The 15,071-nt window shown below is 45.9% G+C and overlaps 1 protein-coding gene across 1 annotated transcript; it reads right to left on the bottom strand.

Annotated features, from left to right (window-relative positions):
• Positions 1 to 7,993: 7,993 nt before the first annotated feature.
• Positions 7,994 to 14,196, bottom strand: CDC23 (cell division cycle 23; the record flags this gene model as incomplete). The annotated part of the gene is made up of 14 exons (XM_008937946.1): positions 7,994 to 8,164; positions 8,304 to 8,423; positions 8,522 to 8,600; positions 9,405 to 9,466; positions 9,772 to 9,847; positions 10,189 to 10,308; positions 10,454 to 10,607; positions 11,233 to 11,314; positions 11,537 to 11,634; positions 11,715 to 11,892; positions 13,067 to 13,199; positions 13,273 to 13,378; positions 13,742 to 13,784; positions 14,059 to 14,196. Coding segments are annotated over 14 exons (1,560 nt in total), but the record flags the coding sequence as incomplete, so codon positions are not given.
• Positions 14,197 to 15,071: the final 875 nt, after the last annotated feature.

Here is a 15,071-nt window from a genome sequence, read left to right as displayed (position 1 = left end):
CGCACCTTGGGGGCACCTGTGCAGGCCGGGGCCGAGCCTCCTGCACCCGGACTGGCACCTCGGGCCGAGGGGACCCTCCCGGCAGCGCCTTCCTGAGGGACCGAGACATCAGCGCGACCGGTGTCGGGCTGCCGCTCCGGCGTTGGCAAGGCGTCCCGTAAAGTCCTGGGGAACACGCTCCAGCCCAGGCCGAGTGGATCAGAGCTGCTCACGTATCTGGGCACACTGCAGAAGCAGTCACCCACGAAAGCAATCCGCACAGCCCACACGCCCTGCCAACAGCGGCCGCCGAAGCCCCCGGTCTTCAGGCGCTTCAGGAGCTTCCTCATCCCCGTTCCTCTGACGACCCACAGCAACCCCACTTGAAGAGGTTGGTAGGCAGACAATAATAAATGCAGCAGCGGTTCCAGTCCTTACCCTTGTGGCACTATGCAAAGAAAGTATCACTGTTAGACCTGATCAGATAAGGTGTTAGTCTTTCTGCAAAAACAGACTGTTCTTTTTGTGTGCAAAGTGAAGAAAAATGTTGGGTTTGGGGTTTGGGTGGGTTTTTTTCTAACCACAGCAGTATGCAGGAAAAAATGTTTATGGATAGTTTACTTGGGTTTGCAGATTATCTCCACTCTGTAAAGTAGTTCCCCAGGCAGTGGCAAACTCAGGAAAAAACTAGTGACAAAGGCTGCATTTTGACTCCTCCACCCTGAACACCAGATTCCATCAATCCTCCTTAATACCCAGTTGCTAGGCCTCACTTTAGGTGCCAGTGTTTCAAACTCCACCATTAAATCTTTCACAAAAGGAGAAGGAAATCTGGCACCATAAGCAGAGGTCTCATTAAAGCGTCTGTGCCATATGGCTGACTCGTAGCTGACCAGTCTGCCCCAGGCTCAGCTTCCTCACCTATAAAGTGGAGACATTTTCTTAGAGCGGTGTAAGAGATTCCATTAATTTTCTTTTTTTTCCTTTCCATTTTGTTCAGTAGGACCTGTAAGATAATACCAAAGGATCCACTTGAGCACTAGATGCATGTAGTACAGCCTAACAGTTATCAGGGTGCAGTAGGTTCCTCTGTTCAACCCCAAGTGAACTCTGTCCTTCCACACCTGAACTTGCCTCAAAAGGAAAAGCACTTGCCATTTAACAGGCTCTAAGAGCCTGAAGTGGAAGATGCTATAAATGAGCTTTACAGAATTAGAGTGTTTTCATAAGAAACATCCCATGGACAGTTAACACATTCCGTGACTGAAAAAAGCTTCAATGCCCAATGTCGGGTCAAGTTCTGGTTTTTTAAAAGCTGCTGTCTGAATATGTCTAGCCTAAATGTATTTTTCATGTCTTGGTTACTGATTGCATAGTGCTGGGAATGGCCTCCTGGAAGACCAGTACAGTGGCTGCATAAGATAAATGGAAGGTCTAAAGTGTACTGAAAGGGGAAAAAACTGTGCAGAATGTTAAAGCATACAGCATGGCACGACTGCTCTGGGACTGCAGGCACAAAGGCACTGCAAAATTAGCCAACAGGTCCTGGCAGGGTCAGTTCAGTGTCCTGGGAAATCCTGTGGCAAAAATCAGCAAAATAGCTTGTGGGCCTCTTCCTCTGTCTGCAGGCTCCTTAATTTTAATTGCAGCGCTGACACCAATGATGCGCCAGGTAGTGCTTCCTGCCCTCTCTCCCCAGGTGAGGAGTCACTGTGGCTGTTCACAAGAGAAGGGCAGGGCCAGGGCACGCCACGCTGCGTCACCACCGCACACCCAGGGACGCCCCCTCCAGCCAGGGTGGGCTGCCCTGGGGCAGGAGGGGCCGTGGTGGGCAGCACTGGGGCAGGAAGGGCTGTGGTGGGCAGCAGTGGGGCAGGAAGGGCTGTGGTGGGCATTCTTTGGGCAGGAGGGGCCATGGTGGGCAGCACCTGCACACGTGGTTCTGTACGTGCAGCCTTTGACCAGCTCTGGTCAGAAGCCTTCAAACACAGAACTGCGTGGTGCTCTCTTCACTGCTCTAGTGACAGAGAACTTTGGTTACTCGGCAGCCTCAGGAGTTAGGTGCCTACAGGCTCTGTCAGCAGCAAGGCTGACAGGAGCCAGCAGGTTTCCCAGGAGGCAAGTGACACAATGAGAGGTGGAAACGCAGCCCAGGGCACTCCTTCCTTTGCCTGGTTAGCACACGTGCACAGTGGTCCTGGTGGAAGAAATCAGGAATCTTCCTACCCTCCTGAGAAACATCATAGTATTTCCAAAGAAGGAACGTGTACGATGCTCTTCCACAACCCCCCACTGGTTTTTACTGTTAGTGAGATCGTTTGTTTTCCACGACGCTGGCGTTTGCCACAGCAGAGGTAATTTTTTCCCCCTCATTATTTCTGGTTAGTTTCAAAGAAAATCCAACATGTCTTCATTAAAATATAAAGATCAGTGTTCATTTACCACATGAAGCTCAGCACCAGAAAAATCATATCAATACCTCAAGTGACTATGTGGTTTTCCCTCTGTTACCTGTACAGATGAGAAGGAAATAAATCCATAGGAGCCACATTAACACACCTGTGACACTGAATGCCTAAGCTGAACAAACAGAGGTGTCACACAGACCCATGACAGGAGTCACAGCTAATGTATGGGGTAGCTGGACTTTAGCCACACATCTTTAAGATAAAGTTTAGACAGGCCACAATCTAGATTTCAGAGGGAAGCAGTTACCTCAAGATAAAACAAAAGGCGAGAGGTTTCTTGGATGGAATTGCAATAGATCAGGCAAACAATAATCTAAGAACTAGAATATAATTTGAAATGAGCTGGAAAGCAGAAACCATGACTGCCTGAAATCGAGCCCCCACGAATGCCCTTTGAGAAGCACTCCTGAGGAGCAGCAGAGCAGTGAGAGGAGCTGGGGCTGCTTCAGACAGATATGTTTATCTGATCCTGCACCACAGGCATGCCCAGTTCCAGCACCCCTGTGGGCTATTCATTAGGCTGGTTTCTGATTTATGGGGGTGACCAACAATTAGAGCATTAGTTGGGAGAATGGGAATTCCCATTGCCCCAAAAGGCTCATTGACACAAGAGCTTCAGTGGCACCCAGAGGCCTGGGCTGCCAGGGGCCTCCCGGGGCACCCGCGGGCGCAGCGCGCGTCGCGTACCCGGCCTACAGAAGAAACAGGGATTTCACAGCAGCTTTTCATTCGAGCTGTACAGCTGGGAACCCCTGAAATTTACTGTGTTCAGTAAGCACAGAATTCTGAACAAGAGAAAGGCATTTGAGGGATTACTTTTCAAGAAAACCAGTTTCACTGTGGATTCAGAGAATGGTTGTATTTGGCAGCAACGTGGATGTGAGGAGAGAAACAGAAGATTCCAGCAAGACACTGTTGTTGCAGGTACCACTGAAGCAACATCTGGAGGTTACAGACAGGCAGATTCCAAACTCAAATACCGAGCAAAGATAAATCAGAATATAGATGAATTCACATTCACTTCACTGGAACAGGTCCGTGTCTACAAAGAGAAAGACAGTAAGTACCCAGAAGTAGCAAAAAAGTGGCAGTAGCTCATAACGAGTATTAAAATGTAGGAAAAAGTGTCTAAGTAACAGTCAAGCTTTGGTTACTATGGTACTCAAGCAGGAGGAAGTAGGGGAGCTGCGAATATAACATTCAGAAGTTCTGACAGCTGGAAGATCTTGCCCCAGCTCCTACATATCCCAAGGTCATCCTCTGTTTTGTTATTTCATTGTGGATTGTCTCCTGGCTGAGAAAAGAGGAACATATCAGCAATGCTGTACTGACAGCTGAAAGGTAGCAAAAAATACTAACTGATCACTGGCTACGTATGCTAATAAAATAAATGTTGGAAGAGTGAGCTACCCATCTAGGCCATAACTCCAAAACAGCAGATTTGGAAAGGTCCTGAGCTGCAAAGCATGGAATGCAGAAAATCATGTAATGTATCAAGAGTGTCGGGGAAACCCCACGTAGGTAGCCCAAGAAAGTGCAAGGGCCAGCTGGAACTCTGGAAACAGCACCTCCTGCAGTGTATCAGGTAGAAATACTGAAAGAGAGACCAAAACGATCTTGGAACAAGCTGTTCCACTGATCCCAGTGAAAGCAGTTAGGCAGAAAAGAGTTCCAAAAAAAGCAACAACAGATCTTTTCGGTTTCACAGGGCGATCCTCCCAAGGAGGACAGCTTGAAGGGAAGCTGCCAGACATGGGTAACAGCACCGCTGACTCCAGTCATGGCCTTTCAAGAGTCCTCGGTCCAGGAAGGCTCAAGGAGAGATGAATAATGAACAGCAAAGTATTATGACTGAACCAGGGTAAAAATACACTGAACCAGGACAGGACGACTGTTATTCAGTACCGGAGGACACGTAGCTGTGTAGAAATCAAATTGTTTCCTAGATTTAACCCTATGATGCACAATTTTAATTGGCAGATGTGGCTGATGTAAAAACCCGCATCTCCTTTAAAGAGATCTGTCACTATAGTAACTAAATAGAACACTTAAAAGACATTTTTCCCCACACAAACTCTCACGGTGTTGAGAAGCCAATGTTAGTAGTTCTTTATAAGACCATACCTAGAAAACGTGAAGAGTTTCCAAATTTTTCTTCAGTGCCTCAGGTATTGGAATGCTCTCATAGGTTTAATGGTTATTTCTCTGAAATACAAAGTTTATTTGCTTTTCAAGAAGAGAAAGACAGAACTAGTAGATCTGTTTTTCTGCATGAACAGTTGAATGTACATTATAAGAACTTGCTGTTTATTTGGTATAAGACTCAATCACCAATTCTCATTACTAACTACTGATTTTTATGTCACTGATGTTTATAACAAGATGTTACATGCCTTGTGTGTCCTGGAATCTGGCCAGGCCCGATGGGCCAAGGCCAATGGATTGAGGTTCAACAAGGCCGAGTGCCAGGTCCTGCACTTGGACCACAACAACCCCCTAAGGTGCTCCAGGCTGGGGCAAGAGTGGCTGGAAACGGTCCAATGGAAAAGCATCTAGGGAGGGTTGATTAACAGTTGGCTGAAGATGAGCCAGTGTGTGTCCAGGTCGCCAAGGCCACCAGCATCCTGGGCTGGATCAGCTCTAGTGTGGCCAGCAGGAGCAGGGCAGGGATTGTCCCCCTGGGCTGAGCACTGGGGAGGCTGCCCCTCGAATCCTGGGGTCAGGTTTCGGCCCCAATCTCCACTTCAAGAGGGACACTGAGGGGCTGGAGCATGTCCAGAGAAGGGCAATGAAGCTGGTGAAGGCTCTAGAGCCCAGGTGTGGTGAGGAGCAGCTGAGGGAGGTGGGGGTGCTGAGCCTGGAGCAAAGGAGGCTCAGCGGAGACCTTCTGGCTCTGCACAGCTCCTGACAGGAGGAGGTGAGGGTTGGGCTCTTCTCTCATATAACAAGTGACAGGACAAGAAGAAATGGCCTCAGGTTGCACCAGGTTTAGGCTGGATATTTGGAAAAATTTCTTCTCTGCAAGGGTTGTCAAGCCCTGGAACAGGCTGCCCAGGGCAGTGGTGGAGTCCCCCTCCCCGGAGGGGTTTAAAAGCTTTGGAGATGTGGTGCTGAGGGACAAGGTTTAGTGGTGACCTGGCAGTGCTGGGGGAATGGTTGACTTGACAGTAAGTGTCTTCCAAGGAGAACCATTGTGTGATTTACAGGTTTACAAGACACTACAAGGCTAGCAGATGAGCTTGTGATTCACATACAGCAATAGGCCACTTTAAAAAAAAAAAAAAAAAAAGACCTCCCGTTACACTGTCAGTTTTATAACAGCAGGTAACCCCAACTGACCTGCAGGTTTCTTCTTAGTCCTTACAGATGAGCCCACGTTGTGCAATACATGCCATTATCCCCAGTGACTGCCACACCTCCAGAGCTGACGTGGCATGGTAGACACGTCCATGGGCACTGCCATCAGACTGAACTTGGCACTGAGGGCCTCGTCTAAGCTGGGGGCAGTGGGGACAAAATTACAAACTCACAGTTGGACATAATTGCTCAACCCTACTGCTTCTTTTACAGGTGAGTATTTAAGGTAGAATATATCTGGAAGGAGTATCCCTTGCATCAAGGGAAATCAGGTTTCACTGATGGTCCAGAGAAGTGTCTCTGAAAGTTGGCAGGCAGGGTGCATGGTGACAGGTCAGTGCCACGCCGCCCTTTAGACCTGGTGACATTGAATCCTTACAGACAGGCCACAGGGAGACTGGATTTAATGCAGGACCTTTATAAGCACCATCATGTGGACATTCTTCATTAAAAAACATCCCGTTGAAAGGTGGACTATTTCCTCCTGAGGAAAACTTCCATCAATTAGAAAGCTCAATGGGAGATTGCGCTGTTGGATAGCCCTGAGGAAACTGGAGCCTGCTTAGCATGAACATCTGCAGACTATTCATAATGCATGATTATATTAATAATTGGTTATTCATAATTCATAACCCAAAACATATACAAAACATCAAGTATTTTTAAAAAGACCTCCAGTTTGCATCACTTACAAGTCATAACTGAATATCACTGGGAGATTTGGCTGAAGTTGTCCAAGATCACAGGTCAGTGTAAGATCCCAACCTGTTGGTTGTTCCTTCTAAGTCACGGAGAGGGAGAAGGGAAGTGATGACAGGGAGGGGCAGGGAGAAGAGCCATCACCAGCATGCAAGGAGGCTGCTGAGCAGTGACCTTTGGCTGAGTTACAAGGCATCACCAGCGTGTGTTCTGCCCTTTTATTCATCAAGCACTATTGCTGCCTGGTTTTTGTAGCACTGTGCTCCTTACTCTATGTACATACATGTATGCTCCGATAGCAACCCTAACTGGGAGTAGCCAACAAATGGCAGAAACCCAACAACTGCAGGTACCCTAGGTCCAAAGTTGAGGCTGAACAAGACACCCATGGTCTAGACATGGATACTGAAGAAACTTAAGATCCTGGGCAGACTGGAGAGACCAGAGAATGTGAACTGAAGTCACTGAAAGCACATACCTAAGTTCCAGTAGGAACTTTAAGCAACTAGGAACAGGATCAGGTCACTTGTGTGGTTTCTCTTTTAAGCAAGGGCATCGTCCTCTTACGCCAATTTCCCCATTTATGGTCATGTCTGTAGCCTGTGGCCATTTCCTGCACCTCTGAAATTCACACTTAGCCTTACTAGCTGCTGGATGTGTGAACAGGAGCAAGCAGCAGCCCTGCAAGGAGGAACCCCCTGAACCATATCATCCCAGAGAAGTGTCAGTCCTTAACAAAAGCCATTACAGTTCATCCAGTTTCATTTGCTACAGTACACATGAAAGCTGCACCATAAAGAAGCCCAAGAACAGTAACTTTACCATTAGTTCTTTAATTGTGCTATCAGACTGGCCCCTTTTCTACTGAAAGCCGAAGTATCGGCCAGATCTGCAGACAAAATGGCAACCAGCTGGCACCTGTGGCTACTTGGAACTCCTCCAGCACTTCCCAGTGCCAACATCACATCTCAAATTCAACACAGACAGGGCACCTATATGTAAGCCCCTTTATCTACTGCTTTAGTGGAACATCTGTGTAGTTCAAGACAAGCAGAAGTCCTTAAGTAGCCAGGCAGGTAACAGCTTCTGAGGCGGACAGCAATGATACCACTAAGGTCACCCAAAGAAGTTCAGTAAAGACCAGAGGTAGCAGGGCAGAATCAAACTCAAATATATTTTATCTCAAACAGACAAGCTCTTCCCAATCCCTCAGAGTGGAGTAATCCTGTGTATTGGAATGTGTCTGCCCTCAGACTGGAATGACTCGGTGAGGAGTGCCACAGATCCTCACATCTCAGCGTAGGCACTTCCACATAGACTGCACCTGTGCCTGCTGGGGCACGTCCACCTTCAGCTGTGGGCTCCACGAACTCCTGCCCTTCACAGGAGGGCAGCAATGCACGCAGACATCTCACTGCTAAGAAATAAGGGGCTGCAAGCCCCACTGGCAACGTCGCACCCAGCGCACAGGTTAGAAGCACCAGCATTGCTCATGGTGTTACAGAAGACAGATTGAGTGGGGAGACACGACGTGTGGGAGTGTTGTTGGCTGACAGTGATGCAGGGAGGAAAAAGGGAGCAGCAATATCTGTGGAGGACGTTTCTCCTTGGTTGCGGAGCTGTAGGATCTGCCGCAGCAGGGCCTTCCCTTCTTCTCTAGTCTGAAAACAAGACACATAGGGATGAGTGGTTTCTGGCCCAAATTCAGTATGTGAGCAGTATAAATTACAATAGTTTGGCATTCTGTAAGGCTGCAAGCTATAAAACACATCATTTTTTCTGCTACTTAGAGGCACTCACGTCGTTGAACGCGCAGCACTTCTGGGCGCACGCCGAGGCCTCGTCCCACAGCTTGCACTTGAAGTAGTACTGGGCCAGGTAACGGAAGGCAGTGCTGACCTCCAGGTGCTCCACTATCTCCTGCAGGGAGGGGGGTAAAAGCCATCACCTCCCAGTGCCCTCCAAGACAGCTGTACACCAAGTTTACCTTTCCTTTTATTCCCAAGGTATTCTCTTACCCCACAGGAATAGATATCCTGGATGTATTTGATATAGCACTGAGCTGCCTGTTCAGATTCATTCAGCTGTTCATGCAGCCTAGAAAAGGAGAAAAACGGGCCACTGGAAGATGACTGCATTGTCAAGGACCTGAACTAAATGCCAGGCCTTTTCCTTGAGAATCTGCAAGACATGAACCCTGTGCTGCCCCTCAAGGAAGGAGATGACCCAGCGCCAGAATATTTACATTACCAGGAAGGGATCCAGTCAGACATTAACTGCCAGAAGCAGCGACAACCAAAGCAGGGACCTTGGCTTATTCTGTTACATTTTGGCATCCTGTTCTAACTGGCTATTTCCTCCAGTGCTCCTTCCCCCTCTACATCCCAAAAGTCTTTGTACAGCAGCTTCAACTGTCGCTTGCCCTCTTCCTTCTCCTTCACTTTTTTCCACTTCATAGTGCTGATGTCAGTGTTCACATTTATTTCACATTAGGCTCTTTCCCAGTGTCACAACCATATAATGGGGAAATAAATTTACCAAAAAAAGTCAGTCAATACACCATTTTGTGTATCATCTGCCATCATGGATTGATTTAAATTTCAAGACAAGAAATACAATTGCTAGCACTGCCTGCTCAAATCATCTCAGGATTCAGATGTCCCTTGAAACCCACATTACACTATAATTCTCTCTAGTTTTCCTGAGGGAAGTTTACAGATGAAGCTGGACACCAGAACTTGCAGTCACGACAGACCTATAGACTTGGGTTATTACAAAGCTGCCAAAGTAATACTACCTAACAGCAACTCCACTTGTTTTACATTTATTATTTTATCACTAGGTATCCAAGTGCTAGCTGCATGTAACACCACTGACAGTTCAGTGCCAACACATACTCACTTTGCTAGTTTCACCAGTGCCATTTTCTCCACATCTCCCACAGCATAAGCTCTCCAATAGCACTGCCAGGAAAGAAAAGTCAGTCGAGCACACCACAAAAATTACTCCATTACTCATGACTCATGCAAGCAAGTTAGAAACAGACAACTACATGGCTTTCCAACAAAGGAGCATGCATCACCTGTAGATAGCTTTTTATTTACTAGCTGCTCTGGTTACATTGCAGCAGAACTTCAACTAGCTGCCACAGAAAAGGTTTCTGTAAGCTGCTGACAACATGCTGTATGTGTTTTAGCTACACAGTTTTGCTGTGACTCCAGTGTCCTGGGAGACATCCTCATGTCTTACTCCACACATCAGTTCTCACCTTTTTAGCTTCCACCAGCTGATTGAGTTTCTCATAGCATTCTCCTAGAGCAACCAGCATACGGGAATCATTGGGTCTGTAAAAGAGCAACTCCTAAATGTGGTTTAATGGACAGCCAGCTGATCTCAGGGTGGGGGAGATGGGGGCGAGGGCAAAAAACCCAACAAAATCTACACCTGGCAGTGACTGTCATTCTGTCCTGCACAAAACACCACTCATACTCAGCATTTAACTGACAAAGCACTTGTTAACAGTTAACTAATACAAATAAAAGGATTTGGAATAGTGAGATTGCACATATCACATAGCATTCATGTTCTTCTCCCTTCCCCAACTTGGTTCCTGTGTGTAAATTCCTTAGCCACTAGCAACCACATCAGAATGAGCACCAATGAACATGGCTGTTCTCAACCCTACCTGAGCTGGTGGGCCCGTCGGTAGTAATAGAGACAGTAAAAGGGCATTTTGAGGATTTCATAGGTCTGGCCCAAGCCATACCATGCTCTGTAGTCCCTTTTGTTCACCTCTATTGCATGTCTGTCAAAAAAAGGAGATGAACTAGTCAGAAAGAGTCTGGACCAAAATCAAGACAGTTCAGCAAAGGGCTACCAAAACCAGAAGATATTCCTTCAACCCTTACGCACGCAGACGCAAACACCCTTTGTGCAGTGCATGGGGATACCTGTAAGCCTGGATAGCTGCAGATGTGTTCTTCATTTCCATATACTCATGTCCCATAAGTGTCCAGGCTCCCAGGTAACGAGGATTCAGTTTCAAGGCCCTCTGGAAATATAGTGCTGCTTTTTCATGCTGGGAACGTAAGCTGTAGTAATTCCCTAAAGCAGGAAGTCACAATATTTAAATAAATTTTTTTAAATCCCCAAATGAACAAACAAGCAAACCCACACACACACAACACACCAAAACAAAAACCCCAAAACAGCAGAGAAACGGGGGGAAAAAAAAAATATGTGGAGGAGGTATTATCTACTACCTGCTAACTTAAATTACAGTGAGTCCTATTAAAGGCAGATGTGAGTCAAACCTCAAAACATGCAATAGAGTCTGTTCTCCAGTGCTCTGGTCAATCCTTTTCCAGTTTTAATAATCAGTTAAGAGCCCATCCCCTTGCCCTTTTATGTCACGATCTCATAAATAAATTTCCTGGTTCTGAGATGCAACTATTTCCATTGGGGTTTCAAGACTATAAAGGGATTATCAACTACATGGGTCTTCATAATGATTTCTTCAACTCCTCTCTGCACAGACAGCATTAGAGTGGCTCTTTCAGAAAGAAATGAGGGAAAAAGGTACTCCTGTCATTTAATCTGCTTTTTAGGCTGCCTGAATCCACATTCACGAGGTGATTTTGGTAGCCTTGCTGGCTGACCATTCTCACAGGTGCTTCCAGGACTCCCCCACACAGCCTGCAGCCGGAGCGTGTGGCAGAGCAGCTCTCACCTATCACACAGCAGGTCTCCACACGGTACTTGTCTATCTCACAGAGATTGTGAGCCAGGTAGCTCAACTCGGGCTTCATGCTCTAGTAACAAAGACATGGAAGCAATGAGAACAGCAGCATGTTACAGTTTCAGTGAAAACCTAGGCAGTTAGCAACGCACAGGAGGGATCTACTTCAGAGTTCCAAAGCAGAAGGTGAAAGTCTGTATTCAGAGAGACCAGACAGCACCAGCTGCTTTGGCAGAGTTTGACATACCTCTGATAAATACTGTCACTCTGGACAGGCAACAGACAGAGTGCTTACCCTTACATAGAGCAAGTTGGAGAAAGTGTCCATGTTTTCTATCCTATAAGGATCTTGTTTCCTTAGCTCATTAAAGATGGATAAAGCTTTGTCAATATCTGAAGAACAGCAGATTGGAGAACTATAAATGCCCAGTTTTCATTAAGAGGCTCATTCCTAATAATAAAGTGTTACTAACCTCGGATATTGTGGTAGGCAACTGCAATCTGAGAAATGATGTAAGTGCTTTTGGAAAATCCTGCATCAATGAGACTCTGATACTTCTGCAGAGCCTCCTCTATCAGCTGCAGCTCTGTATAAATGTGTGCAAGAAAGAACTCTTTCATCCATGTATCTGGCAAGGACAGGAACTTCAACTAGCAAGAACCAAAGAAGAGGAGGAAGAGATGACAATCAGTAGTGTTCTAAGAGCCACCCATTATCTTCCCTCCCGTGGTTTAGCAAATGGTCTTGAGGTAGGAGGCTCTCCTGCAATCTCCTTCTTAAACCATTACACCAGCTGCAAAAGAGCAGTATTAAGACAATGAAATAATATCATGTTCTTCCAGAGGGAAAGACTGACTAGTGCCTATAAATTGAGAGTACTTAAACAGGAAAGGAGCACTGAGACATCCAGTTGCAAAGCAGCATGATATGGACCATCTAATTCTATTTACTCACTCCAAATCCACTCCTGAGACTGATGAAACTGCAGAAGAATGGAAGCCATTTAATTTGGTCAATCAGTGAACTGTCTTCAAATCTGACAGCACCTGGATTCTGCTTCAGCCCCTGGCCTTATTTCTTCATTAAATTCACAAGTTCTTTGAAAGATGTACTTTCTTCTTATGTTTGAACATCATCATCATCATCACTATTTTTGATACTAAATGAATAGACTCCAAATAATGAAAAATGCATTTCCCCTTTTCCATAAATCAGTAAAGATCTATTCTGTGCTACCTTTATTTTTTTAAATACCCTATCAGTCAGAACTGACTGAAGAATTCCAGGAATGGTCGTAAAACACCACACAAACCCCATCTATTTTGATTTTATATCCAAGTTCAGCTCACGTCCTATGTGTGGCTTTGTATTTGACAAAGAACACCCACATTATCCTGCTGTTTGTAGAAACAATGATTCTATATATCCTTTCAGGCCACCAAAAGTGCACAGTAATTGTGGAACTAGAGCTAGACTAAGAAAAAAAGGTGTCATCTCGGGAGAATCGCTTTCAGGTGACAAGGCAGGAACTCTGCCAGTAACTATTCCAGATGTGAATTAACCATTTCTTAAACCACTTTGTGGGGAAATGGTAAGAAATTAGCCCTGCTTGTATAAAGATTCTCAAGCTACAGCTTGACAAGCAATTGAAGAAACTTTTTAACAACATAATTTATAATGTGAATATATTCATATTATATGTGAATTCATATTGTATATGAATTATCATTACATACATATTATCATTACATGTGAGTCATTGGTTACTGAAGCAGGTTAAGCTCTGGAATTTGTTGGCACATCCTGACATCCCCCAGGCTTTACCATCTCTTTGTCTGTGATGAGGTTGCAGAGCTCCAGCCAGGCTCCCCAGTGCAGAGGCAGGACGTGGGCAGCCTCCACGAAGACGTCGATGGCCTCCCTGGCCAGGTCCAGCTTGCGCAGCACCACGCCGTACCTGCAGAGAGCACCAGGCTGGCAGCACGGCCACCCCGCCCAGGGGCACGCCCGAAACACAGCCAGGCACTCACAGATAAAGGCCAAATCCATCCAGCTCTCGTGCCTTGTGCTTCTTGCTGAGCTCCACTCTCAGTTCCCGCAGAGCTTCATTTTTCACCTGCCCTTTCTCCAGAGGTCCTGTACGAAGAGAAAGCGGAAAGGATCGATCCAAGGATCTTACCACAGCGATGACAAAGTCTAGGGTATGTTCAGAACCATCACTGGCGTGACCTGAGGGCTTTCCAGCCTGTGATTATTTTCCTCTTATGAAAAAAAAAAAAATTAAAAATCAGTCTGATGATCTACTTTAAGAGAAGAACTAATTAGATGAAAATCTGTAACCTGCATTAAGCCAACGAATTGACAGAGAATAAATCATGTTACAGCACACTATTATCCAAAAATGATGGGGAAAGCAACAAAACCAATATGATTTATATGAAGAGGCATCACTAGAAGCTTCGTTATATCATCTTCTGTTTCTTGACAGCACACACTTACCCAAACTATCCACGGTCTCATCATCCTTCTTCTTCTCCCCTGACTGTGGAAAAGAAAGGAAAGCCCAGACCACGTTACAACAGCATTTTCCTTATATTTGGGGCAATGCTAGCAGCAGCATGCAAAATGAGTTTTCACAAACTTCATAGCTCTAAAAAGCAGACCGCTATCTCCCTTCCCCCCAGACACATCATTTGGACTTCTAGGTGGCCACTTGGAACAGAACAGGCCAAAAAAAAAAAAAAAAGCTATATACAGTGGAGGGGTGGGGAGCAGAGGAGCTCAGTGCTGAAGCGTGACTTTCCCTGCCATCTTACCAGGTACCTGGAGTACATATACAAGAAGTAAGCTTTCTGGCTCTTGCAGCCTCGCAGGAAATAGGCAGCCCTGTCATATTCCTTTAGGTCAAAGTAAGATTTGGCTAACATATAGGCGTCCAGATCACGAGCGTCCTCCTGCAGGTACACAGAAGAGCTTTAAGGCCTCAGAAGCTTTAACGTGCTTTAGGAAAGTCACCTAGTTACAGATATAGCTATGAAATTGTTCTAAAAGCGCTGTTTACTCATCCTCAGAGATGGTCCAAGTACAGTCAGAAAAGTCTCTCCATTCCCTCATGTGATCAATTCCTAGCTGTCAAATAATTAGTACAGACTAGTTAGAGACTTTAAACAGTAAGATTACAGAAAACAAATTGTGCCAAGGTGCAAGAAGACATGAATTAGCTCTGCTACAAGAACGAACAACCGTTAGTAAGAAACCTACTCAGGAAGTCTGTAACAATCAACATTAACCCACTAACTTAAACACAAACATTTCATTGGTAACTGTGCCTTGAAATACGACATATAAGACTGCTGTAATTTAACAGCAACCAGGCATATACCCAAAAGCCCTACTGTACACCTACCGAGTTGGGAATGGAGGCACAACTAGTTTCTCTTGTGTCCTAAGGAGCACAAGTTTAATAGCCCAACGTAATCTGTATTGCAATAAATTTCAGCCGTAGCAAGAACAAGTAAACCCAAAAATAAAGGAGCATAATTTCAAATTTTGCTAACAGAGTACCTCATTTAGGGCACAGCAACATGTAAAATGGAATGCTTTCATCTAGGAAAGCATATGCATCCCTGTCCTACCCATTAGGTATAGAACTGAAGGGAACTTCGCAGCATTACACACCACCAGCGTTCCAAACAGCCTCCTGCCCGCCTTTTTAACAAGGTCGCGACCTCCCTTTTGAACAGCCGCAGACAGGGCCGAAGAGCAGTCCCGCCAGCGAGACCACGGCGCTTGCTCCTCAGCCTCAAACCCGCATCGACACCCGGCACAA

Source organism: Merops nubicus, unplaced genomic scaffold (genome assembly GCF_000691845.1).
Source record: "Merops nubicus isolate BGI_N331 unplaced genomic scaffold, ASM69184v1 scaffold22023, whole genome shotgun sequence".
In the NCBI taxonomy this organism is placed as follows: domain Eukaryota; kingdom Metazoa; phylum Chordata; class Aves; order Coraciiformes; family Meropidae; genus Merops; species Merops nubicus.
This window is presented reverse-complemented; position numbering and strand designations above follow the sequence as displayed.